At 45.4% G+C, this 25,199-nt stretch overlaps 1 protein-coding gene across 3 annotated transcripts in view; it reads left to right on the forward strand.

Annotated features, from left to right (window-relative positions):
• Positions 1-13,869, forward strand: part of fam49bb (family with sequence similarity 49 member Bb) — a 39,373-nt gene extending 25,504 nt beyond the window's left edge. For all 3 annotated transcript variants that reach the window (XM_021562911.2, XM_021562912.2, XM_036944207.1), the window contains exons 3-12: positions 3,055-3,137; positions 3,425-3,546; positions 4,112-4,217; positions 7,905-8,044; positions 10,273-10,350; positions 11,532-11,648; positions 11,779-11,858; positions 12,050-12,176; positions 12,290-12,360; positions 13,022-13,869. In XM_021562911.2, the coding sequence (XP_021418586.1) occupies positions 3,065-3,137; positions 3,425-3,546; positions 4,112-4,217; positions 7,905-8,044; positions 10,273-10,350; positions 11,532-11,648; positions 11,779-11,858; positions 12,050-12,176; positions 12,290-12,360; positions 13,022-13,091 (984 nt within the window). In that variant the 5' untranslated portion in view covers positions 3,055-3,064 and the 3' untranslated portion in view covers positions 13,092-13,869. The remainder of the gene's footprint in view (positions 1-3,054; positions 3,138-3,424; positions 3,547-4,111; positions 4,218-7,904; positions 8,045-10,272; positions 10,351-11,531; positions 11,649-11,778; positions 11,859-12,049; positions 12,177-12,289; positions 12,361-13,021) is intronic.
• Positions 13,870-25,199: the final 11,330 nt, after the last annotated feature.

The following is a 25,199-nucleotide window of genomic DNA, read 5'->3' on the forward strand; positions in this document are numbered from 1 at the left end:
TTGCACTTTGAAATGTGAAGCCGAAGCCACCGCAAATCCCCAGTCCTTAAAATGACCTCATTGCAGACTGAACGAGGGAGCTGTGGGCCTTTGGTCCTGGCAGTGTTTGCCCTGGCAGTGTTGCCCGTGTTTAGCTTGCTGAGCCTGATGGTGGCACCACGACCACGCCTCCTCCTGCTCAGCTCAGTCACTCTGCCTCTCTGAAAGGGGGCAGTAGAGGACTAAGGGAAAGGCATAGGTAGCCAGGGCAAGCTCACTCACACTGCATGTAGGCTAGAGTAAGCCTATTCATTCAAAAGCAAGTTGAGGTGACTGCACCCCTCCCTTCCATCTGAGGATAACCAGCGGGGTGATTCCTCCCTTCTCTTCCTCTCATTGGCCTGTCCGCTATGTGGCTACCACAGGTACCAGGTAGTAGGAAGGCAGCCAGTGAGTTTCTAATGAGGGGCCAGTGTGTAGCAACACCACTCAGGTCTTGTTAGTGGAGAGTGTTAGGACGGGGCCGGGCATGGCAGGAGGCAGGTGGTGCGGTGGGTCACATGGAAACAGGGTCAGCAGGGAGAGGGAGAGATTATTTATGATAGTGGCAGGGAGTACTAGTGTAGACACGGGTAGAGTCAATGGGTCCTGGATGCCTCCTTCAAATTATTTAAACCAACGTCTGGAAAAGGGCTTTAAAAGGAACATTGTATTTATTCATCATTACTAATTCAACCACAAGAAGGGAATATTTTGTTTATTGTTACTAGCCTGTAGCTTTAACTTGCCTCAAGACATCACTTTGTCACTTAGCTTGCTTTCTGCACTCACTCATTCACAATCCCTCGTTTGCAATGACTTTCGACTTGCAACTGAGTCTCACTCAGAGTTTGTTTTAACCTGCCACCGGTAATCAGACTATTCACCCTGTCACCAAGGTTACGTCTCTCAGCCATCTTCAGCCTGTCACAAAGGTGTCACCTGGCTGTCACCGGTCTACCTCACTCTGTCACAACCTAGCCAGCAGCAGCACTTGAATGTCCAAGACAAAATTAGCCTTCCCTCTACCCCTGATCCAATGCAATTTCCTAGGAGTCTTGACCCTTTGTCTCTCGGCACGGTACAAACCGACCAGGTCTCTGTGCTTTCTACGTAGAGAGATGCACTCCGGCAAGGTGTTGTCTTGACAGGATGTCACTCCTGATTGCATAACACACAGCTCCAGACGGGGAGACATTATGACCTACATCCCGCTGGCTGCCTGGCGTTTGGCTGCCTGGCGTTTGGCTGCCTGGTGTTTGGCTGGCTGTCTCTGCCTACGGCGGAAGAGGAGGTACAGGTGCAACACTGCCTGTAGCATAGCCAAGTCATGTAGACTGTAGGAGCGATCATAGACCAGAGGCATAATGCTGTACGACCACTCATAGGCCTGTATTCACAAATCGTCTTAGAGTAAGAGTGCTGATCTAGGATCAGTTTTGCCTTTTGAATAATATAGTGAATAAGCTACTACTTAGCTACCAACCTGATCCCAGATCAGCCCTGCTACTCTGAGACGCTTTGTGAATACGGGCATCAGACTACAGTCATAGTAGGAGCACTCGTAAACTACAGTCAAAATACAGTAGCAGCTAATCAGACTTCGACAGTCTGGGCAGCGTGACTGCCCCAGGTTGTCTGATTCTGCAGAACTGTACATGTTTGTGCTCCCTATTTTCCATATTTATACTGTTTCCTCAACATGGCTTTCTAGGGAATGACTCAGTGCTGTGACCGACAGTTTAAATTGTACCTCAGGATTGGAAAGTGTTGTACAGTAGCGCATACAATGTGTAGTCCTGTACCATTCACTGTCCTCGGTATGAGTCATGGGCTAGGAATGAACTTTGACGACACGCTTTGGAATAAGCTCAAACGAATGTGTTCAGCCCTGTCAGTATTAAGAACATTTGTGTGTGTGTGTCTCTCTCTCTGCCTGCCTGTCTGTGTGCACACACACAACACGGGAGCGTCTCACCCACAGTGCCGACAGCAGGGGTTCCTTCTCCCACTGTTCCAACTAGATAAGAACTGTACAACAGTGGTTTCCCTTGGCTCGGTTTGGGGTTGGTTTCACTGTGTTTTCCAGGTACTGGGTGAATCTGTGGCCTTCGTATTGACAGCAGAGAGAGGCTGGGGAAGGATAGGGGGCTTAGTTCTCACACTACTCCTTCTGAGGTGAGATTATCTCCCCTCCCCACACGCCCCTCTGCCCTCCTTTTCCAGGAATCGACTGCCTCGCTTCTGGGAAATCTGACTGGTTGGAAACAACTAGAGATTACAATTCAGTGTTTTTGAAGCAGTGCTTTTTTTTGTGATTGGAATGTGTTCCTCTGTTTCCGTTTTCTTGCCAACCCTGTGTGGAATTGTTATACCAAATTGCATTTTTTTGGCTAATGGTAACATAGAGCTGGCAAGAGCGCTGAAACAGACTCAGGCTAGGAAAATGTTCACCATGGGGGTTCATGTAGGATTCAAAAACAGTGCAAAGTCCTGAATGTCTCACTTTTGTAGTGAGATTCAGATCATGATAAGACATCCAGGCCTTTTTCCTATTGTAGAGATGGTCGGGATTTAAACTCTGAACCCTGTTAGGTTAACATCTGAATTTGTGCATGTACAGGGTGTGTGGCCCTACCTCCCTAAGGAACATAGAAGCTAATTTAACAGACTAGTTTGCATATAACGGCTGTTAGCAATCGCTAGATGTAAATGCTTATCAGGAGGGAATTGAGGGAAGCGGAGACGTCACACTCGGTTGGACTTCTTCTCCCAGGCAGAGCGATTCCCCTATTTCGGATACTATTTTAGGAGGGGGGAGTGGGCTTTTTGGGGACATCTGGTGGGCCAAGGCTCGGCACAGGAAAACCACACAGGATCTCGGAGGGCCCATCTGGGGTTCAGGGGCCACTGGAGCAGAGAGGAGGAACAGGAGGGGGCACCGGGGTTGAGTGCCCCCCTCAATACCACCACACTTAGCTACCAACACAATAAAGTTTAATCTTATTGTTGTGTTTTCTCTATTTGTCTCCGCAGGCATCGTAACATGGGGAACCTGCTAAAAGTTCTGACTTGCACAGATCTGGAACAAGAGCCCAATTTTTTCCTCGATTTTGAAAGTGAGTTTCGTTACCATCTCGCTCTTCACACTTGAGCTTCCAATCGTACCTGTTTTAGCTGTGGCCCTTCTTACCCCCTCATCTGTCTCTGTTCTGCCCAGAGGCTACAGAACCTCATCTATTTCCCATTTGCATCAGCAGCTATTCTCTTAGCTATGGTGTGTCTGGATTGGAATAACAATCAGAATAGAGATGTAGGTCTGCAGACTAGTGCATCTTCACCTCTATTTGTAGACTCCCTCCCAGATGTAGAAAAACCCACTTGACTGTCTTCCTGTGTCCACTAGATGCTCAGCCCACGGATGCAGAACGAGAGGTGTGGGAGCAGGTGGACCTGGTGCTGAAGGACGCTCGGGGAGTCCTGGACGAACTGCAAGCGTACAAGGGAGCGGGTCAGGAGATTAGAGAGGTACAGGACTTTGGGAGAAGGGCCCGTTTCCTCAAAATATCTCAGATTAGCAGAGTGCTGATCTAGGATCAGCCCCCCCTCCTTGTCCAAGTAATCTTATTCATTATGTTCTAAAAACAGAACCTAGATCAGCACTCCTACTCTTTATGAATACGGGCCCACGTCAGGAGATCAAAGATACAAGACCCAAAATAACTCTTAAACATTCATTATAAACTGGGTGGTTTGAGCCCTGAATGCTGATTGGCTGAAAGCCCTGGTATATCATATACCACGGGTATGACACAACATGTATTTTTCCTGCTCTAATTACTTTGGTAGCCAGTTTATAATAGCAATAAGGCACCTCAGGGTTTGTGGTATATGGCCGATATACCATGGCTACGGGCTGTATCCAGGTACTCTGCGTCGTGCATAAGAACAGCCCTAATCCATGGTATAATGGCCATATACCACACCCCCTCGGCCCTTATTGCTTAATTATAGACCAGTGGCTTGATCAGGCTCCAGAAGGTGATTAAACTCTTCAGACTTGATAAAACATCTCGTCTTTTCTATCTGCCAGGCAATCCAGAACCCCAGCGACGAGGCGTTACAGGAGGCGGCATGGGCGGCCGTGGTCCACCTGGTGGGGAAACTCAAGAAGTTCTACCAGTTCTCCCAGAGATTAGGTATGTCCGAGGCCTAATTTTAGGATCAGTTTAGCCTTTTTAAGACCACAGTGAATAAAGATGACATGGACAGCTGGGGACCTGATCCTTGATCCAGCGCTCCTACTCTGAGACCAGTGATACGGCCCCTGTCCTGTGCTTCAGGTTACATATGTAGCCCTACAATACCACACCCACACCTGACTGAGACTAGTAATGTGCGTCCTTCAGAGCTTTGGTACGCAATGTCCTAATTGAAAAAAGGTCTGTGCCAGAGGTTGACTAGCTTCCAGCTTCTCTAGAGGTTGCGTGTAAGAGACACGCCCCTCTCGTGACCTTCGCCGTCTGCGTGCTCGACCACATCGGCGATATCGACTGCCGAGCTGCAGGAAATGAACACGCATTGCTCCACGCACACACTCCCAGCCCACACAAACAAATATGCAGCGCAACCCCCATAGCTTTGCATTCATTAACATGATGCTTGCTTGCGCTGCACTCCGACTAGACCTGATACTCCCCTCCTCCCAGAGGTGAGGACTCCTCATTATCATGGAGAGAGAGAGAGAGAGAGCGAAGAGGGGGGGGGGGGGGGATGCTAGCCTAGTGCTGCCTGCCTGTGACCCCGAGGGAGAGAGGAGCAGCCCGCCCCCCTCCTTTTGCCGACCTTAACCCCTTTATCTATTGGAGGCCGGCTGAGACTGCAGTCTCTGGGGTCACGTTAGCTTTCAAGGTCTGCATTATCAAAATGCAGACCCTCCCCCCAAAAAATCTGTTTTTAATAGATTTCACCTGCTTTCTAATTAAACAAACCGACATTTAAATACATGGCTCTCCTCAAGTGTCCTAGAATGAAGGAAAATACGCGTCAGTTCAAGAGGGTGCTATGTGAAAACAACTGTTTTCTTTACCCTATGTTATTATAACCAAATACAAGAATCATTCATCTGAATGGTTTTATAGAAAAATATGCTTGTACTCGACAGTGTTGATGAAATACGAAGGCCATACTGTAGGTGTATTGGAAAAATGACACGTTCACGACACGCTTCTGATTGAATTAATTCTGAGTAAGATGTATTTTATTTTATTATTTAATGTTCTCCATTGTAACCAAAATGAATAAATAATCTAACTCTGGTTCGAACTTTAGCAAACAAACTAGTCTGAAATTGGCCGCAGAAACATTCTCTACATGAAATGAGACCACTTAGCCTATCTTACCACCTCATCTCCCTCCCTCTGTTGCTCTCTATGGTAAAAATGGTGCATGCCCTAGAAAAGTACAAATGTCAGGACACCTGACTTTTTAAAAATTGTAATTGTCGTTAGGCAGTGATCACAGAGAGAAACTATGCGGTAGCGTTTCTTCATCAGAATTCAGTTTGCGAGCTGAGCGGGCACTGTGAACACTTCAGCAAATCTTGAATGAGAGTTCCCACCACACACACACCCTCCCCGCTGGCAGGCAGAGAGTGTGGTTTGGAGGATGAATGAGACATTTTGGATAATCGCAGCGAGTCTATTTAAAATAGCAAGTTGGAACTTGAAATTGAATGAATTGGTCAAATATACCTGCATTTTCAGAATGCAGCAAAAATAGAAAACCGTGAAAGATTCTGGTGTGTGTTATGTAATGAAGTAGGTCATCTCTCCGCTCCACTGCTCTGACTCTGGGGGCCACCTTCTCCGCCGACTGACTCCCCTACAGACAGACAGAGAGGATGACTGCTGGCTGAGAGATGACTTTATCAGACGTCTCTGTGTTATTACTCAATTATCTGGGGGCGTATTTCCCAACATGACATTACCTTTGAAACAACCTTCCACAATATCATAACTGTCACTCATCATTCCTGCCTAATCATTTTTAGTAGCGCATCACATGTATTCCTCATTTTAAATGTGATGCTTCCACCAATGGACGTCTTCAGGACAGGAGCCCATTGACCGCAGGGTTGGAGTAAATACCCGCCGCCCTCTGATCCTCCCACCCATTTCCTCTCCCAAAGTGAACCAAGCTCCGCTGCAGCACCCGCCTAGTCTGTGCCCGCATTCCGCTCGCCTGCTCTGCCGTGACCTAATGGGATCAGACGTCCTTCCCCTCCTCCCCCTCCAGCAGTGCTAGTGCCTCGATTCCGATACTAGGCCTAAACCCATCTCAACTTCTGTTTTGACTGGGGTGGGGAGTGCAATCACCAAGGCCATTTTTAAAATCAGCCCCCTCCTCCTGGCTACTGCAGCAGAAGCAATACACTGGCCGAAGCAGATGGGGATCATCACAGAATAGCCAACGTGCTCAATTTACTGGACTGCTCTGACTGCACTGCCAGCTTGCATTCCGCCCCTGAAAAACCTCCCTCTGCGGGTCTCTGTGTTAAGTGAGCATCGTGGCCAAAGGTCTCCATTTGTTTTCGCCCTGGGTTATGGCGTTGTGCGTATCTGTGTCTACCTTGTGCTGTACTGAAAGTGGTGAGAAAGGAGTTGAGAGTAAATAGATGCTCAGCGTAATGATTGTGTGCGTCCATGCGGAAGTTAGCGTTATTGTGCAACCAGATTAGTGTGTGTGGTTTGGTTTGTTTTTTCAGGGTTATGTCATTATTGTAAATCTAGTCCCATTTTCCCTCATGGACGGTTTTGTCATTGTTTATTCATGGTGAACATCTTAGTGCTTCCGTTGGCTATCTTGAGACATGGAAAATGCAGGCAAATCATTTGTGTATCGATTGCGCTAGGTCGTTGGGAAATGCACAGTTTGCCTGGATACGAGTGGAGATTTAAATAAACTTGTATTTGTCACATGCTTCCTAAACAACAGGTGTGGACTCACAGTGAAATGCTTAGTTATGGGCCCTTCCCACCAGTACAGAGAGAAAGATAATAGATACACAATGAGTAATGATAACTTGGCTACCAGTACGGAGTCTATGTGCAGGGGTACGAGGTCATTGAGGTAGATATGGACATATAGTTAGGAATAAAGTGACTAGGCAACAGGATGAATAATAAACACCAGCAGCAGCGTATGTGATGAGTCAAAAAAGGTTAGTGTCAACAGGGTCAATGCAGATAGTCAATGCCGCTTGCTTCATTGTACAGCTTGTATGTTACTACAGAACTGTGTGGTTGTGGTTTACCCAAATAAAGCCACGTGATGTCTTTTTGTTTACCTACTGTCTGAACAATGGCGGTAAGCCTGGATGAAGAGCGCACCCCCTCTCTCTCTCTCATTACAATGAGATAATTAGGCTCATGTCTCATCTCTATCGGATTAGGAGATCTTCCCATCCCCCACCCTCACCACTAGAGACAGCTCTTCCCTAGACACCTCTCCCCTCCTCAACCCCACATTGTGCCCAGGGCCCAATGCCAATCACCGCTCAATCGCATGTCCCTGTTTTGTGCAGCTACCCCCCCATCCGGGCAATTGTAATGTAATTGTAATCATAATGTGCATGCCGATTGTTATGTTTATTAGGCAGATATTTACCTTTCATCATTCAATCCACAATTGTACATTTTCTCCCTCTCTCCTCATCTGACACCCTCTCCTTGTCCCTGTCTAACAGGGGCAGGAAGTTTTAGTTGGCATACATTTTGATATCATGATGTTCTTCATGATTGTTATGTTTATTAGGCAGGTATTTAAACTAATCGTACACGACACACAACCGTCTCTAACCCCCTCTCCTCGTCCGTGTGCTACAGAGGCGGCGCTGCACAGCCTGCTGGGACCCCTGACCAGTGAGACTTACGACGACCCCACTCAGCACCTGGAGCGTGAGCAGGCACTGGCCAAGCAGTTCGCCGAGATCCTGCACTTCACACTGCGCTTCGACGAGCTCAAAGTACGTCCCATCACATCCCTGGGCCTCCATTTTTACTCAATTTTGCCCAGAGTTCCCAGCATTCTCATTTAATTCATCGCTTGTTGTTGACCTAAGCTATAGCTGTTGTTGACCTAAGCTATAGCTGTTGTTGACCTAAGCTATAGCTGTTGTTGGTTGTACATGGTTCACCTATTCCTTTTTGGTAGCAAGCTAGCTAGCGCTGTCATTAGCATAACACAGTGTTAATACCCTGTTAATTAGGCGTTAGTGCTGTACATGATTAAGCCTCAGCCCCTGAACATATAATAAGTATTTAATTGGTACGTTAGGATCGTTTCCTGGGAGTGCTGTAATTCTATAGTCTTCTACACTGCTGGAATGAATGAATGAACAGTGATGTTGTGGATAGGGATGACTAATAGGATAGTGTAGTTGGCTGGGGCTCTTTGGTAGCATCCCAAATGGCACCCTATGCAGTGTACTACTTTTGACTAGGGTCCATAGGGCTCTGGTCAAAAGTAGTGCACTACTGTATGTAGGGAATGGGGTTCCATTTGGGAAGCACTCCTTATTTGGGCACCAGTCTTCAACACATAGAAACATGGTTTATAGTTGATCCCAGGGGGGGAAAAACCCACAGATTGCTTGTTTGTCTGAGTCGCAGACGATACTACAATACAACTCGCAAGGCCTCTTTAGGCACCCTGTTTCCACACACACTCCTTAAACCAGCACCCTGACACCCCCAGGCAGTCCGCCGAGACGCCCCAATTAGCCAGCCCCCCTGCCCAGTCTCCCCATACCCTGCATAGGGTCTAAAAGCGTGAAGGTAGGGGGGTGCAAGGTGCCATGCCAGGCACCATTCATCAATCTTTCACTCCCCTTACCCCGACCACAGGCATTGACCTAGTTCGAACACTCACCCACCCGCCTACCCGCCTGCCTCATTTTTTCCCTTCTTTTTTTAAAGCCCCTCATTGGTGAAATGGGGCTGTCTGGCCCTGGCACTAGCCACTAGCACTGACCGTCTAGCTGTAGCTAAGTGGACATAGACTTGGTACCAGTCCATTATGGTGGAATTACCGTACTGCTCGTGCCGGCCAGGCGTTAAGACACTGCAGGGCTAATAATGTGCTGCTAGGGGTAATTAGGGAGGCGTCTTCCTGCATTGGAGGAGCAGGAGGTTGATGTGCCGGACGGGGCCCACTGATTGACCAGTGGCTTATTGGAGGTCAGCTATGCTCAAGGCAAGGTTTAATGATCCTCTTTGTGGAAGGAGGGCAGAAGGCGGCAATCTTTTCGGCTCGAGGGCCACCTCGGGATTTCTAAATTCAACGGAGGGATGCACAGGTTTTTGGGGGCCGATTTTGTTTGTCAAAATCTATTTGAGGGCCAGAAAAAGGGCACTTCTCAAGAAAATACGGACTTTACTTTCTCAAATAAAAAATGGAATCAAATCCGCTAAAGTTATTTGTCACGCTTCTTAAACAACAGGTGTAGACTAACAGTGAAATGCTGACTTTTCCAACAATGCAGAGAGGAGAAAAAATATTACATTAAAATAGAAATCGTGACACAAGGAATAAATACACAGTGAATAACTAACGAGTAGTAAGAACATGGCTATATATCTAGTTTTATCTACTGTATACTCTTTTTAGTTTTAGGTGTTCAAGAGTGGCATGGAGTGTTTTGTTGTTTTTTTTTACTCATAAAAATAAGCCCCCCCCCCATCCCCATTTTTACTTCATTTGTACATGTTTTTTTTACTCAAACCTCCCACGGGCTGAAATCTGAGCCGTAGTTTGCCCACCCCTGCTTTGACCTGTACTGTCTATCCAGCCTCTCGTCCTCAGTGTTGTTGATGCTTCTGTCACGATGCCAAACACACTGAGCCACTGCTAAAGGGAGCTAACTAGGACTTCATTCATTGACAAGTGAAAATAAATGCATTCTACGTTAAAGGAATGGTGAGGAAGTATCCAGCGGTATAAAATCCGCTTCAGTAAATGCATGGAAGATTTTAATCCTATCAATGTCCTTTTCGTTCCATCTCCGCCCCCAGCTATGTATCTGCCTCGTTTGCTAAAACATCCTGTCATGACGATGGTGCATTTGATCAGGAGAGCTGAATGTCTGCTGCCGCAGGCCGTGTGTTCTACCTTCGGACACACAGGCAGGCGCGCCAACACACACACATGCGCCAAGCCCTGTTTGTAATGTTCACGTTAATCCTTGTGTTGCAGATGACTAACCCTGCCATCCAGAATGACTTCAGCTATTACAGGAGAACGTTGAGCCGCATGCGGATCAACAATACACCGGTGAGCTGACATCTGTAAACTATGGGGCTGATGGGCTCCAGTTTGGTGGTCTACAGACCCTCTGGGATACGCTGGTGTTAAGGGACCCCCCCCCTGCCCCAGACAGACCCTGTGCCCTACTCCTCTTCCCTTCCTCTTCATCAAGCTCAGCAGGAGGCCAAGTGTTCGTCCTGCTCTACAGGGGGCCATTAACATTACAGGCTATATAGGGGCATTAAGAGCTGTATGAGAACTATTTCATCATTAGCTCTCGCACTTAGTTTGTCATAAATACATTTAAAGGCAGTACAAGTTAAGTGTGTTATCTCTAACACCCCCCCCCCCACCACCACCACCAGTAATTTTATGGGAAAAGGGACATGTATTGGAGAACCTCAGGGCTCAGTATCATGTTTCCTGATATTTGAAACGATTTGGAATGCAGTATTGTTCAGATGAGAAAATTCTTGCGATTTAGTATGACAGGTGTCCAAAGGACAATCCAGACTCCTTTCTCCACCCAGCCGTGCTTCAAAAAGACTGACGGTATACCTTTTTCAGTGACACCAGAGAAAAGTCTGAATTTTTCAATAGCTCTTTTAGTGTATAAAATGAACAGAATTCACTCTTGTTCTCGAGACGCACGTCTGTGTCTGGCCTGCAGCAGCTTTATTCCCTGTACGACAAATGCCATTACGCAAATGGCCCCCGGACGGTCCGACTGTTAAGACCTGTCACTGCTAGAGCCCGTCTCCGATGGCACCATTTTCCCTTGATGGGGCACTACCCATAGGGCTTTGGTCCAAAGTAGTGCACTATGTAGGGAATATGATGCTATTTGGGACACAGTCCCACCTCTAGCTAGCCACTGAAAATTCCCTCCAGCTCAGCAGTACAAAGGAGCATTACTTTGCACTCAGCATTCAGGCACTGACTACTGGAATCACTGAGACATTTTATACAAAGACACGAGACGTATCTGTTCTGGCGGAAAATACATTTGTTCTTATTCAAACGTGATCATTTTTTTATGTGACACGTCTTGACGTTCTGGGGGATTATTCATTCCGCATTAGAAAATAAAGGCAGTCTTTAAGGCAGGAAAAGCATCTCCTTGCCATTACTGAACATTTTTCTCGACCAGCAACTTCTGGCTCAATAATGTCCACGGTAAACGGTGACTTTTTGTTTTGTTTTTTCAGGCAGAGGGGGAGAATGAAGTCAACAACGAGATGGCCAACCGGATATCTCTGTTCTACGCCGACGCCACGCCTATGTTGAAGACCTTAAGCGACAGCACGACAAAGTTTGTCTCAGAGGTGAAGGGCTTCACAGCTTCCTTACCTGGCAACCTTGACATTTGACACTTTTCTCATTAGTAATCAAAGTGACCAATACAACAATGCCGTTTACAGAAGAAAAAAACATCCCCTCTTTCTGTTTGCTCAGAATAAGAACTTACCCATCGAGAACACGACAGACTGCCTAAGCACAATGGCGAGCGTGTGCAAAGTCATGTTGGAAACGCCGTAAGTGATCCCTGTCCTCACTAAATCAAGATCATGTCATAAACTGCAGATGATCTGGGCCCATGTTCTTAAAGCGTCTCAGAGTAGGAGTGCTGATCTGGGATCAGTTTAGCCTTTTAGATCATAAGGAATATAGTTATATGGGCAGGGCGGACCTGATCTATATCAGCAATCTGTGTCTGTGTTTCCAGGGAGTACCGAAGCCGCTTCACCAGTGAGGAGACGGTCTCATTCTGCCTGCGCGTCATGGTGGGCGTCATCATCCTGTACGACTACGTGCATCCTGTCGGAGCCTTCTCCAAGTCCTCCAAAATCGATGTGAGTGCAGGGAGGAGCTATGTTCCTGCATGCTCCCAGTCCCAGAGGATTGGACACCCGTGCGCACACACACAAACACTGATTCATCTTACATGGTGTTTTCTGCTTGCTAGATGAAAGGGTGCATCAAGGTCCTCCGAGATCAACCGCCCAACAGCGTAGAAGGCCTTTTAAACGCTCTCAGGTAAGGCCCAGCGTTTCTGTAGCATCGACAACTCTTTTCGTAAACAGAAGACGTTTGACTGAATATCATTGCAACCTTTTTCCTCTCACACTTTAACAGACGGCCTGGGATGCATGCTTTCTGGGAAATAAAATACAGCCATATTTGTCCACTTTTCCTTCATTATTATTTAGTCGGGATTCAAATCGATATGTGTTTTGAGTTAAATGTCGCATCCCACAGTTTTTTAGATTTATAGAAGATCAGAGAGGATTACGTTTCTTTGAGCCCTGGCCTCCTACTCTTTTCTCAAATCTAAGTGGCTGACATGGCCATTTCCGTGGCAACCGCACTCACATCTGCATATCACACCATCAGGGCCTTCGGGCATACTCAGTCACTCTCCTCCAGTCGTGTGAGGTCACTCCAAGGCCTCCCGCCCCAGCCCTCTTTTCTCTCTCTCGCTCTCTTTCTGTTTGAATGGGATTGCACCTCCGTCTATGAGGGGAGAACGCCAGACTAGGAAATCAAATATCAGAGCTAATAACTGTCGACAAGGCTTTCTCACACTCTTGACACCCTTTCCGGCAGAGCAGTCATGTTACGTTCACAGATCCCTGAACTGATCCCTCTGTCTCTTCATCTGTCTTGTCTGGTCTGTCGATTCATCTGTCCCTTGCAGGTACACAACCAAGCATTTGAATGATGAATCGACCAACAAGACCATCAAGAGCATGCTGCAGCAGCAGTAGGACTGAAACTCTGGTACAACCACTCGCCTCACACCCGGTTCAGGAGACATCGACTCTCTCTCTCTCTCTCACTCTCTCTCTCTCTCTCTCTCTCTCTCTCTCTCTCACCAACGACGTCGGTGCACAGAATGTCTTTTTCTTCTTGTTTTCTTTTCTTTTAAATGGAGTAAGAGCTGCATCTACACCCCCTTTTTATAACGCAAAATGCTACTGCCATTATGTACGTCTTTTCTGTGCCAAAAAGATGTTGCTGAGATTTAAATGTTTTCCATAAAGGCCATACAACAAGATGGCAGCTATGGAAGCATTGTGGGTTCAATTTTTTTATTTTTTATAGTTTTTGTTTCCCTGTGTAAGGGATGGGAGTGCTTTGACTTGAAAATTTAAAAAAGAGATATATAGAGAAATATATTATTTTTGTTTGATTTATTATTTAATATTACATCTTCTGCATGACGAAATTACGTATTTTTCTTCTATTTAAAAAAAAAAAAACGTATGGTTCAAGTTTAATTTGTCCGCTTAATTGTATGTTTTAATGTTTTGTTCTCTGAATGGTACTCGGCGGAATTGAGATTATTGAAAAGATAGTACTGTTAATGTTATCTTTTTTTTTTATAGGTTTTGATTTGTTGTATGCCATTTTTCATAGTTGTATTTTTTATTTTAAAATTTCAAACTGTGACGTGTGCAAATCAATTTAAAATTGGGAGTCTGTACTGTTGTTAACAGTATGTTGCCGCTGGAAAAAATAAACAGAGAACTTGTTTTCTACAAATGACTCTCTCTACTTGTCTCTGCAACTCTTCTAGAAAACACCATGTAGTCAAACTTAGATTGAGTGATAACTTTTCAGCAACCAATTTCTAGTTTAGATTGGCAATTAAATCCATTACAGGAGGTTTGACTCACCAAACAGACTTGCTAAAAAGAAACAAATAACATTAATTTGTGAGTCAGTATGGAGTTTCCATTTTAATGGAACTGCAATGAAAAACTAAGACAACAGATGAGTGAGTCACGCTATATCTGCCTTCACCAGTTAAGTATTATCTACACACTACACATGGGAGGCAGGGCCAGGAGGTATCATCTAAGGCAGGGTTTCCCCAGCCGTGGTCCTACAACCCACCCCTGGGTGCACCTTTAATACACAGCTCATTCAAATAACAAACTCGTCAAGCTTTGACTCTTTGAATCAGCTATGTAGTGCCAGGGCAACAAACAAAACATTCCCCCCCCGGCACGGCGGGCAACTCCATTCCTCAGTGGCTGCAGTGTTTTACTGAATGCCGTTCTCTAAATGATTTAGACCAGGGTTTTAAGAGAAAGAATTCTGATTTTGGATCAGTTTTGCCTTTTCGATCACAATGAATAAGAAAACATGAATATGGGGGACCTGATCCTAGATCAGCACTCCTACTTTGAAACGCGTGTGTTAAGTTACTGCACAAACATTGCTAATTCTGGTTGGAATTAATCTGGCTCCAAGATAAAGGAACAATTTAATATTTGATTTTAAAACATCAACAAAGTAGTGACTTAAGGCTTAAAATTTTAAAATTAGACTTCCCCTTAATGGCACATAGGTCGATATTGACATATCCAATGTAGTGCTGTCTTTTTGTTTGTAATGGGCCACTTCTCTCCTTGAAAAAATGAGCAGGATGTCAAACAAATTCCATGTCTGGCCATTCATTCATTCATAGGAAAGATAATGAGTCACCCTGTTTGACTCATTATCTTTCCCCTTATATAATCTCCTTGTCCAAATGGGTCATTCTAAAAATATCTGGAGAATGATCAGTGTACCTCCCTCTCCCTGTACAGTGCATTCCAAGGACGTTGCTCACTTCTTTCAAGATCCTCTTTCTACATTTAACGTTTTCCCTCTCGTCCTCTCATTGCTAAACCATGTGAAGACCCGAACAGAAGAAACACTGAAATTCTTCCAAACAGGCTTTTCTATGACATTGCCAGAGAGAGAGAGAGAGCGAGTAAGTGTGCGTGAGAGAGGGGGCTAGTCCTTGGGTGTGTACTGCGGTATTATCTGCAGTATGTTCGAGAAACATTCAGGGTCAGAGAGAGCGAGAGAGGAGAAGAGAAGAGCATGTTGATGGGTGTGTCCCTTAACTCTGCAGCATCACTGCGCTGGCGGGGGGGGGGGGGGGGGGGGGGGGGAGCAGGCTAGCGTTGGGTGGGGTCTTACATGCTTTGGAAGTCCTTGAAGGAAGGACAAATTTGAAAGGAGAGAAAAGGTCTAGGATGTGTAGTGAAAATGGAATGCGTAGCCTTTGCCCGGCCCTGCAGCTGTATCAAAGCACCACAGTTCAGATGCTAAGTGTATGACACGCTCGTTGGGCGTGGAACAATCTCCCTTAGAATAGCAGTCCGTCACCCTGACAACCTCCCAGCGTGTCGCGGCAACTTTCGTCTTCTCCGGCCCCTCTCCCACTGTGACCCACAATGCAGTACCTCTCCGCTCTCCTCTCTCATCAGTTATCACGAGGCTCCCACGGAGCTAAAGGAGGAACACAGCGATATCTGCATGAAAGCACCCTTTCTCAGTGGGAAACTGGTCAGATCGAGATCTAACGGTCTAGTACTGTTGTTTTTTGATTTGTTGCGCATCGGCCACGACCAATAAACCACGCTTCTTCGAGGATTCCACAATTATAGAATTGACAGAATGTTACATTACAAAATGCTAATTTCCTGTAATTGAGATTATTGTTAGCCTGTACTGTACAATGTTATTCCCTGGTGTTTTCATGGAACAGAAAATAATATTGAAGATTATGACCATCAGGGCCTCCTGCCAAGCTGAGGGAACAGAACAGAACATACTTACAGTGGCAGACACACATGGAGACAGTCATCATAGCCTTCCTTTGGATGAGGGCTCTCTAGAGATATTCTGAATTAGAATGGCAGTCACACCCCACAGCCTTATAGATTTCTTTCACATGACCCCCATCACTCATTGGGGGTTTGGGAGCCTGTCACCATGTGGTTTGCATTGTCACAGCACTCTGAGAAAGGGTTGGGATACAGTTGTTGTGGTGGACTATATTTCAAGGTGACTGATATGGCTTCCTTTGACAGCCAGTGAAAGGGCAGACAGAGGTCAGTCTAGGGTTTGAAACGCCACAATTCTGTCTGATTTTCTGATCGTGCATGACGCCTCAAGATAGATGGATGACAGTTTGACCTGGGAACTAGATGATGGAGAATGTTTTATGGTAGCCACAGAGTGTATATCATGCCATTGATGGTGGTGGCTTATCCTTTGATCACCTTCTATCACTTTGGTATTGAATCAGGGCAGGTTATTATTATAGTAAATGTCTAGTACTGTTGTTATTACTAGTGGGAAACCTGTTGGAAATGCTGACCTTGAGGGTGAAGGTCTCTATAGTCATCAGTTCCTCTGGTGTGCTTAACGGACCAGCATCTCTTGCTAGAGTAGTGTGTTAAGTACAGTGTATTCTCAGATCAGATGAGGGCCATAATGTTGACACAAAACCCTGGTAAACCACAAGCTGCAACTGTCTGCTACCCACTTTCACAAGATATAGTACCGTGTGACCGTTCAGTGCAGTGTGACCACCAAAAGTAATGTACTATCCAGGGAATAGGGTGCCATTTGGGAGGCAGCCTCTGACACAAATGAGTGTTTGAGAATTAGCTGTAAGTGTGTCCTGTCAAGGTTGTCAAATCGAGTAATGAGAAGTTACAAGACTGTGTTTCTGGTGTGACTAATCAATGAAGAGTTGATTTGGGCCCTCACCAGCCTCCTTAATGCCCAAATGACAGGGTTTAATAACAGTCACGCTTTTCAGGCAGGACGTCAGGGTCAACTAACGCTGTCCAGTCCTCTCCTCCCTCGCTATGCTAAACAACGTCAAGACTGTTTCACATGGGATGTGGTTTCGAGGGGCCTCCGTCAGTTATTTCAACAGGGTGTGAGAGATAACATACAATTAATTCCACAAGTGTTTGTAAGCGATGTTTCCTCTATGCTGTGTGCGCGCAGTAGTCCCGAGACTGCAGCGCTGCTCCTTGGACTGTCACGCAGACGAAATATCAACCCACAGAGAGACGCACGGGATTGAACTTCACTCAACTGTCTAGAGCAGTGGTCAATCTCCAAAACATTCCTTGTCAATCGCCAAACATTTCTGTAAAAAAAACCACAACGATAAAGCCTTGTGTTCCTATTTGTTTTTATTTGTCTCGTACTGTTGGCGGTAGGTGCATTCGATTCAGTGCCCTGCGCGCTGGGTAGGCGAACTGTTGCCATTTTTAATCATTTAATGTGTCTGAAGGTACAAACTCTGCCTTCCCGGCGGGCCCGGAGAGCAAATCAGGTGCACTATAGGCCTACGGCTGGCCAATCGGATGGCTCAGATTACCGTGTCTGCAGTAATGTAGCAGGCAAAATAAATCTACTGCAAAATTGAAACTGTGAGATTTCTAAAAGTTTAAAACCATGACTAGAGAGACTGTCAACAGCAAAGAGCTGCTGTTTTTATGAGTGAGTTCATGTTTAAGTTCTTACTCAGCACTGTCAACACTTTGTATTCAACACTTAAGTATTTCCACTCAGCGCTACAGCAAGCACAGCAGCAGTAATTAATGAGGAAAGTGTATCTGTAGGCTTGCGTTGTTGTTACTTTTAGCGGCTTGGGTCTTTTTTAATATCTATTCATATTTCACTTTCTCTGTTCATAGGAGTAACAACATGAACTTGTGCATGAGCCAGAAATAATGCAGTGAGACTTGAGTTTCGACATGAGCTGGAAGACAGTGTCCCTTCTCGGTCAGTGTCAGTGGAGGAAAGGGAGAGCAGAGGGATGTTGATCAGCGGACCCTGTTTCGGCTGAGACTGACCAACAGGTACAGACACCATCAGTCCAGTAAAATATATAAATAAAAAGCACATTATTTAAATGTATGCTTACTAAGCTGTGCTTCACAAGTAATACAACAACAGATCTATTACGCTGTGATCATATACATCTCAGTGCTAGAAGCGTCATTACAGACCCTGGTTCGATTCTAGGCTGTATCACAACTGGCCGTGATTGCGAGTCACATAGGGCGGCATCCAATTAGCCCAGCGTCATCCGGGTTAGGATTTGGCCGGGGTAGGCTGTCATTGTAAATAAGAATGTGTTCTTAACTGACTTGCCTAGTTATATACAGTGCCTTGCGAAAGTATTCGGCCCCCTTGAACTTTGCGACCTTTTGCCACATTTCAGGCTTCAAACATAAAGATATAAAACTGTATTTTTTTGTGAAGAATCAACAACAAGTGGGACACAATCATGAAGTGGAACGACATTTATTGGATATTTCAAACTTTTTTAACAAATCAAAAACTGAAAAATTGGGCGTGCAAAATTATTCAGCCCCCTTAAGTTAATACTTTGTAGCGCCACCTTTTGCTGCGATTACAGCTGTAAGTCGCTTGGGGTATGTCTCTATCAGTTTTGCACATCGAGAGACTGACATTTTTTCCCATTCCTCCTTGCAAAACAGCTCGAGCTCAGTGAAGTTGGATGGAGAGCATTTGTGAACAGCAGTTTTCAGTTCTTTCCACAGATTCTCGACTTTGACTTGGCCATTCTAACACCTGGATATGTTTATTTTTGAACCATTCCATTGTAGATTTTGCTTTATGTTTTGGATCATTGTCTTGTTGGAAGACAAATCTCCGTCCCAGTCTCAGGTCTTTTGCAGACTCCATCAGGTTTTCTTCCAGAATGGTCCTGTATTTGGCTCCATCCATCTTCCCATCAATTTTAACCATCTTCCCTGTCCCTGCTGAAGAAAAGCAGGCCCAAACCATGATGCTGCCACCACCATGTTTGACAGTGGGGATGGTGTGTTCAGCTGTGTTGCTTTTACGCCAAACATAACGTTTTGCATTGTTGCCAAAAAGTTCAATTTTGGTTTCATCTGACCAGAGCACCTTCTTCCACATGTTTGGTGTGTCTCCCAGGTGGCTTGTGGCAAACTTTAAACAACACTTTTTATGGATATCTTTAAGAAATGGCTTTCTTCTTGCCACTCTTCCATAAAGGCCAGATTTGTGCAATATACGGCTGATTGTTGTCCTATGGACAGAGTCTCCCACCTCAGCTGTAGATCTCTGCAGTTCATCCAAAGTGATCATGGGCCTCTTGGCTGCATCTCTAATCAGCCTTCTCCTTGTATGAGCTGAAAGTTTAGAGGGACGTCCAGGTCTTGGTAGATTTGCAGTGGTCTGATACTCCTTCCATTTAAATATTATCGCTTGCACAGTGCTCCTTGGGATGTTTAAAGCTTGGGAAATCTTTTTGTATCCAAATCCGTCTTTAAACTTCTTCACAACAGTATCCCAGACCTGCCTGGTGTGTTCCTTGTTCTTCATGATGCTCTCTGCGCTTTTAACGGACCTCTGAGACTATCACAGTGCAGGTGCATTTATACGGAGACTTGATTACACACAGGTGGATTGTATTTATCATCATTAGTCATTTAGGTCAACATTGGATCATTCAGAGATCCTCACTGAATTTCTGGAGAGAGTTTGTTGCACTGAAAGTAAAGGGGCTGAATAATTTTGCACGCCCAATTTTTCAGTTTTTGATTTGTTAAAAAAGTTTGAAATATCCAATAAATGTCGTTCCACTTCATGATTGTGTCCCACTTGTTGTTGATTCTTCACAAAAAAATACAGTTTTATATCTTTATGTTTGAAGCCTGAAATGTGGCAAAAGGTCGCAAAGTTCAAGGGGCAGTTTTTTGTTTTTTTACGTGTTATTTCTTACATTAGTACCCCAGATCATCTTAGGTTTCATTACATACAGTCGAGAAGAACTACTGAATATAAGATCAGCGTCAACTCACCATCAGTACGACCAAGAATATGTTTTTCGCGACGCGGATCCTGTGTTCTGCCTTACAAACAGGACAACGGAGTGGATCCTATGCAGCGACCCAAAAAAACGACTCCGAAAGAGAGGGAAACGAGGCGGTCTTCTGGTCAGACTCCGGAGACGGGCACACCGTGCACCACTCCCTAGCATTCTTCTTGCCAATGTCCAGTCTCTTGACAACAAGGTTGATGAAATCCGAGCAAGGGTAGCATTCCAGAGGGACATCAGAGACTGTAACGTCCTTTGCTTCACTGAAACATGGCTCACTGGAGAGACTCTATCCGAAGCGGTGCAGCCAACGGGTTTCTCCACGCATCGCGCTGACAGAAACAAACATCTTTCTGGTAAGAAGAGGGGCGGGGGCGTATGCCTCATGGCCAACGTGACATGGTGTGATGAAAGAAACATACAGGAACTCAAATCCTTCTGTTCACCTGATTTAGAATTCCTCACAATCAAATGTAGACCGCAATATCTACCAAGAGAATTCTTTTCGATTATAATCACAGCCGTATATATCCCCCCCAAGCAGACACATCGATGGCTCTGAACGAACTTTATTTAATTCTCTGCAAACTGGAAACGATTTATCCGGAGGCTGCATTCATTGTAGCTGGGGATTTTAACAAGGCTAATCTGAAAACAAGACTCCCTAAATTTTATCAGCATATTGATTGCGCAACCAGGGGTGGAAAGACCTTGGATCATTGTTACTCTAACTTCCGCGACGCATATAAGGCCCTGCCCCGCCCCCCTTTCGGAAAAGCTGACCACGACTCCATTTTGTTGATCCCTGCCTACAGACAGAAACTAAAACAAGAGGCTCCCACGCTGAGGTCTGTCCAACGCTGGTCCGACCAAGCTGACTCCACACTCCAAGACTGCTTCCATCACGTGGACTGGGAGATGTTTCGTATTGCGTCAGATAACAACATTGACGAATACGCTGATTCGGTGTGCGAGTTCATTAGAACGTGCGTTGAAGATGTCGTTCCCATAGCAACGATTAAAACATTCCCTAACCAGAAACCGTGGATTGATGGCAGCATTCGTGTGAAACTGAAAGCGCGAACCACTGCTTTTAATCAGGGCAAGGTGTCTGGTAACATGACCGAATACAAACAGTGCAGCTATTCCCTCCGCAAGGCTATCAAACAAGCTAAGCGCCAGTACAGAGACAAAGTAGAATCTCAATTCAACGGCTCAGACACAAGAGGCATGTGGCAGGGTCTACAGTCAATCACGGACTACAGGAAGAAATCCAGCCCAGTCACGGACCAGGATGTCTTGCACCCAGGCAGACTAAATACATTTTTTGCCCGCTTTGAGGACAATACAGTGCCACTGACACGGCCTGCAACGAAAACATGCGGTCTCTCCTTCACTGCAGCCGAGGTGAGTAAGACATTTAAACGTGTTAACCCTCGCAAGGCTGCAGGCCCAGACGGCATCCCCAGCCACGCCCTCAGAGCATGCGCAGACCAGCTGGCCGGTGTGTTTACGGACATATTCAATCAATCCCTATACCAGTCTGCTGTTCCCACATGCTTCAAGAGGGCCACCATTGTTCCTGTTCCCAAGAAAGCTAAGGTAACTGAGCTAAACGACTACCGCCCCGTAGCACTCACATCCGTCATCATGAAGTGCTTTGAGAGACTAGTCAAGGACCATATCACCTCCACCCTACCTGACACCCTAGACCCACTCCAATTTGCTTACCGCCCAAATAGGTCCACAGACGATGCAATCTCAACCACACTGCACACTGCCCTAACCCATCTGGACAAGAGGAATACCTATGTGAGAATGCTGTTCATCGACTACAGCTCGGCATTCAACACCATAGTACCCTCCAAGCTCGTCATCAAGCTCGAGACCCTGGGTCTCGACCCTGCCCTGTGCAACTGGGTACTGGACTTCCTGACGGGCCGCCCCCAGGTGGTGAGGGTAGGCAACAACATCTCCTCCCTGCTGATCCTCAACACTGGGGCCCCACAAGGGTGCATTCTGAGCCCTCTCCTGTACTCCCTGTTCGCCCACGACTGCGTGGCCACGCACGCCTCCAACTCAATCATCAAGTTGGCGGACGACACAACAGTGGTAGGCTTGATTACCAACAACGACGAGACGGCCTACAGGGAGGAGGTGAGGGCCCTCGGAGTGTGGTGTCAGGAAAATAACCTCACACTCAACGTCAACAAAACTAAGGAGATGATTGTGGACTTCAGGAAACAGCAGAGGGAACACCCCCCTATCCACATCGATGGAACAGTAGTGGAGAGGGTAGCAAGTTTTAAGTTCCTCGGCATACACATCACAGACAAACTGAATTGGTCCACTCACACAGACAGCATCGTGAAGAAGGCGCAGCAGCGCCTCTTCAACCTCAGGAGGCTGAAGAAATTCGGCTTGTCACCAAAAGCACTCACAAACTTCTACAGATGCACAATCGAGAGCATCCTGGCGGGCTGTATCACCGCCTGGTATGGCAACTGCACCGCCCTCAACCGTAAGGCTCTCCAGAGGGTAGTGAGGTCTGCACAACGCATCACCGGGGGCAAACTACCTGCCCTCCAGGACACCTACACCACCCGATGTCACAGGAAGGCCATAAAGATCATCAAGGACATCAACCACCCGAGCCACTGCCTGTTCACCCCGCTATCATCCAGAAGGCGAGGTCAGTACAGGTGCATCAAAGCTGGGACCGAGAGACTGAAAAACAGCTTCTATCTCAAGGCCATCAGACTGTTAAACAGCCACCACTAACACTGAGTGGCTGCTGCCAACACACTGACACTGACTCAACTCCAGCCACTTTAATAATGGGAATTGATGGGAAATGATGTAAATATATCACTAGCCACTTTAAACAATGCTACCTTATATAATGTTACTTACCCTACATTATTCATCTCATATGCATACGTATATACTGTACTCTATATCATCGACTGTATCCTTATGTAATACATGTATCACTAGCCACTTTAAACTATGCCACTTTGTTTACATACTCATCTCATTTGTACATACTGTACTCGATACCATCTACTGTATCTTGCCTATGCTGCTCTGTACCATCACTCATTCATATATCCTTATGTACATATTCTTTATCCCCTTACACTGTGTACAAGACAGTAGTTTTGGAATTGTTAGTTAGATTACTTGTTATTACTGCATTGTCGGAACTAGAAGCACAAGCATTTCGCTACACTCGCATTAACATCTGCTAACCATGTGTATGTGACAAATAACATTTGATTTGATTTGATTTGAGTTATTAGCCCAGTTATAGATAATTTGTTGTCAGCAATAGGGAGTAATTGCTTCCTACAAGAGCACAAAACATGTACATTTCTCTACACCTTTGAAAAGCAATAAAGGTAAATAACTTGTTTTGTCTTAAAGGGGCAGTGTTGTATTTTGAGATGGGCTTGTATAAGCTACATAGCCAATAGGCAGAAGAATGCAGAATTTGTCTGATTCTCTGTAATAATGGTATGGGAATAATAATAAGGGGTTTCTTGCATCAAACTATCCAACATTGTCAGTCACCACTTGTCTGAAGGACAATCAGGTTAATGTCAAGCCCTACATATTTTTTTCAAAAGTCTCATGGAATGTAGGCCTACATTGAACACCACACATTGTCTGCTACTGTAGGTTGGATGATAGAACAGCTATTTCCATGTTAAAATGTTATGGGATGTATTTTCTCCATTGTTTTTGATAGTAGGTCACTCTGGTAGGCTTACATTATGATCAAATAGCCACAGTAGCCTACATGGCCACTGTTAAAACTGTAACTTAAAGCAGGTACAGCCTCAGTGTTCACTGTTCACAGTAAACACAAGCTGGAAGTTGCACAGAATTTTCACAGAGTTCAAGTTTGCACTAAAAACATTTTTTTTAGGGAACATTGTTTCTAAGGACACTGAATATTATATTGTTTTGAATGAAAATACTTTCAATTTCTGACTCACATTTCAAGTACTGTACAAGTTCAAATCAAATGAATATTCAGAATAGAAGGGACCTCCCCCTCTGCATTTCATGCAGTGCTTATCAGATTCTAACGTGGTTCCGACGATCACTTCATTTTCCATTGTCTGACACTGACAGTGTGATTTCTACCATAACAATATGTGATAAACTGAGGCATAACTGTCAGTTATTTCTCTGTAGTGTGTATCTTCTTCATTTCAGTGAAAAGCCAGCAGCAAAAAAAATGTTCTCTCCATCCATAAACCACAATCTCCTAACACATTGCTCATCTGTTACTCTAGGGAGATGGGTACACTTTTCTAAGAAAGACAACGGTTAACCTCCAAGACCACTCTGCACTACACACACGCACACGCACGCACACACACACGCACACACATACACACACACACACACGCACACGCACACACACACACACACATATATATATATATATTGATATATACACATTGAAGAGCACGTCGTATGCCTGCAAAACCATAGATGGTGTAATCGTGGTCCGTCAAAGCAGATAGTGCCACTTGCTTAGGTTCAGACGTCTATGAATTGCAATTATTCCTATTTGAATAATAAGTGTGTTAATATGAGTAGTATCAGTGCAGTATACTGAGCTGGGTTGAGCTGAGGTTAGTGTTCAAAGGGGCAGGTTAGCGTTTTTCGTCTTGAGTTCTGTTCTGGAGGCAGCTCTGCAGAGTGGTCACTAGTTGGCACAGCCACAAAGTCATGAAATCGGATTTTAAACTTAACCCTAACCTGAACCACACTGCTAACCCTAATGCCCAAACCTTTTTTCATACATTTTTACAATATAGCCTATTTTGACTTTGCAGCTGGCCTATCTAAGGGGAAATCGCCCAGTTCTGCCTCCAGGACAAGAGTCGTGACAATAAACGTCAACCTGCTTTCAAAAGTAGTGGTCTATAAAATAATAGGGTGGCAGTTGTGACACAACCACTGTAATGTACCTTTCTCCCAGTAGATTGTGTTGAATTGGTACTCCTGTGACATCGTCCACATGTATTGACATTCAGTAGGAGAATGATATGTGACCTTGCCATAATCAGATAAAATGCAGACTAAATGCACTAAACACGGGAGTCAAATCCCACTGGGCACGTTGGTTCAAAGTCCTATCATTGAAATGATGTGGAAACAACGTTGATTCAACCAG

The sequence above is a fragment of the Oncorhynchus mykiss genome, chromosome 15 (assembly GCF_013265735.2).
Source record: "Oncorhynchus mykiss isolate Arlee chromosome 15, USDA_OmykA_1.1, whole genome shotgun sequence".
NCBI classification, from domain to species: domain Eukaryota; kingdom Metazoa; phylum Chordata; class Actinopteri; order Salmoniformes; family Salmonidae; genus Oncorhynchus; species Oncorhynchus mykiss.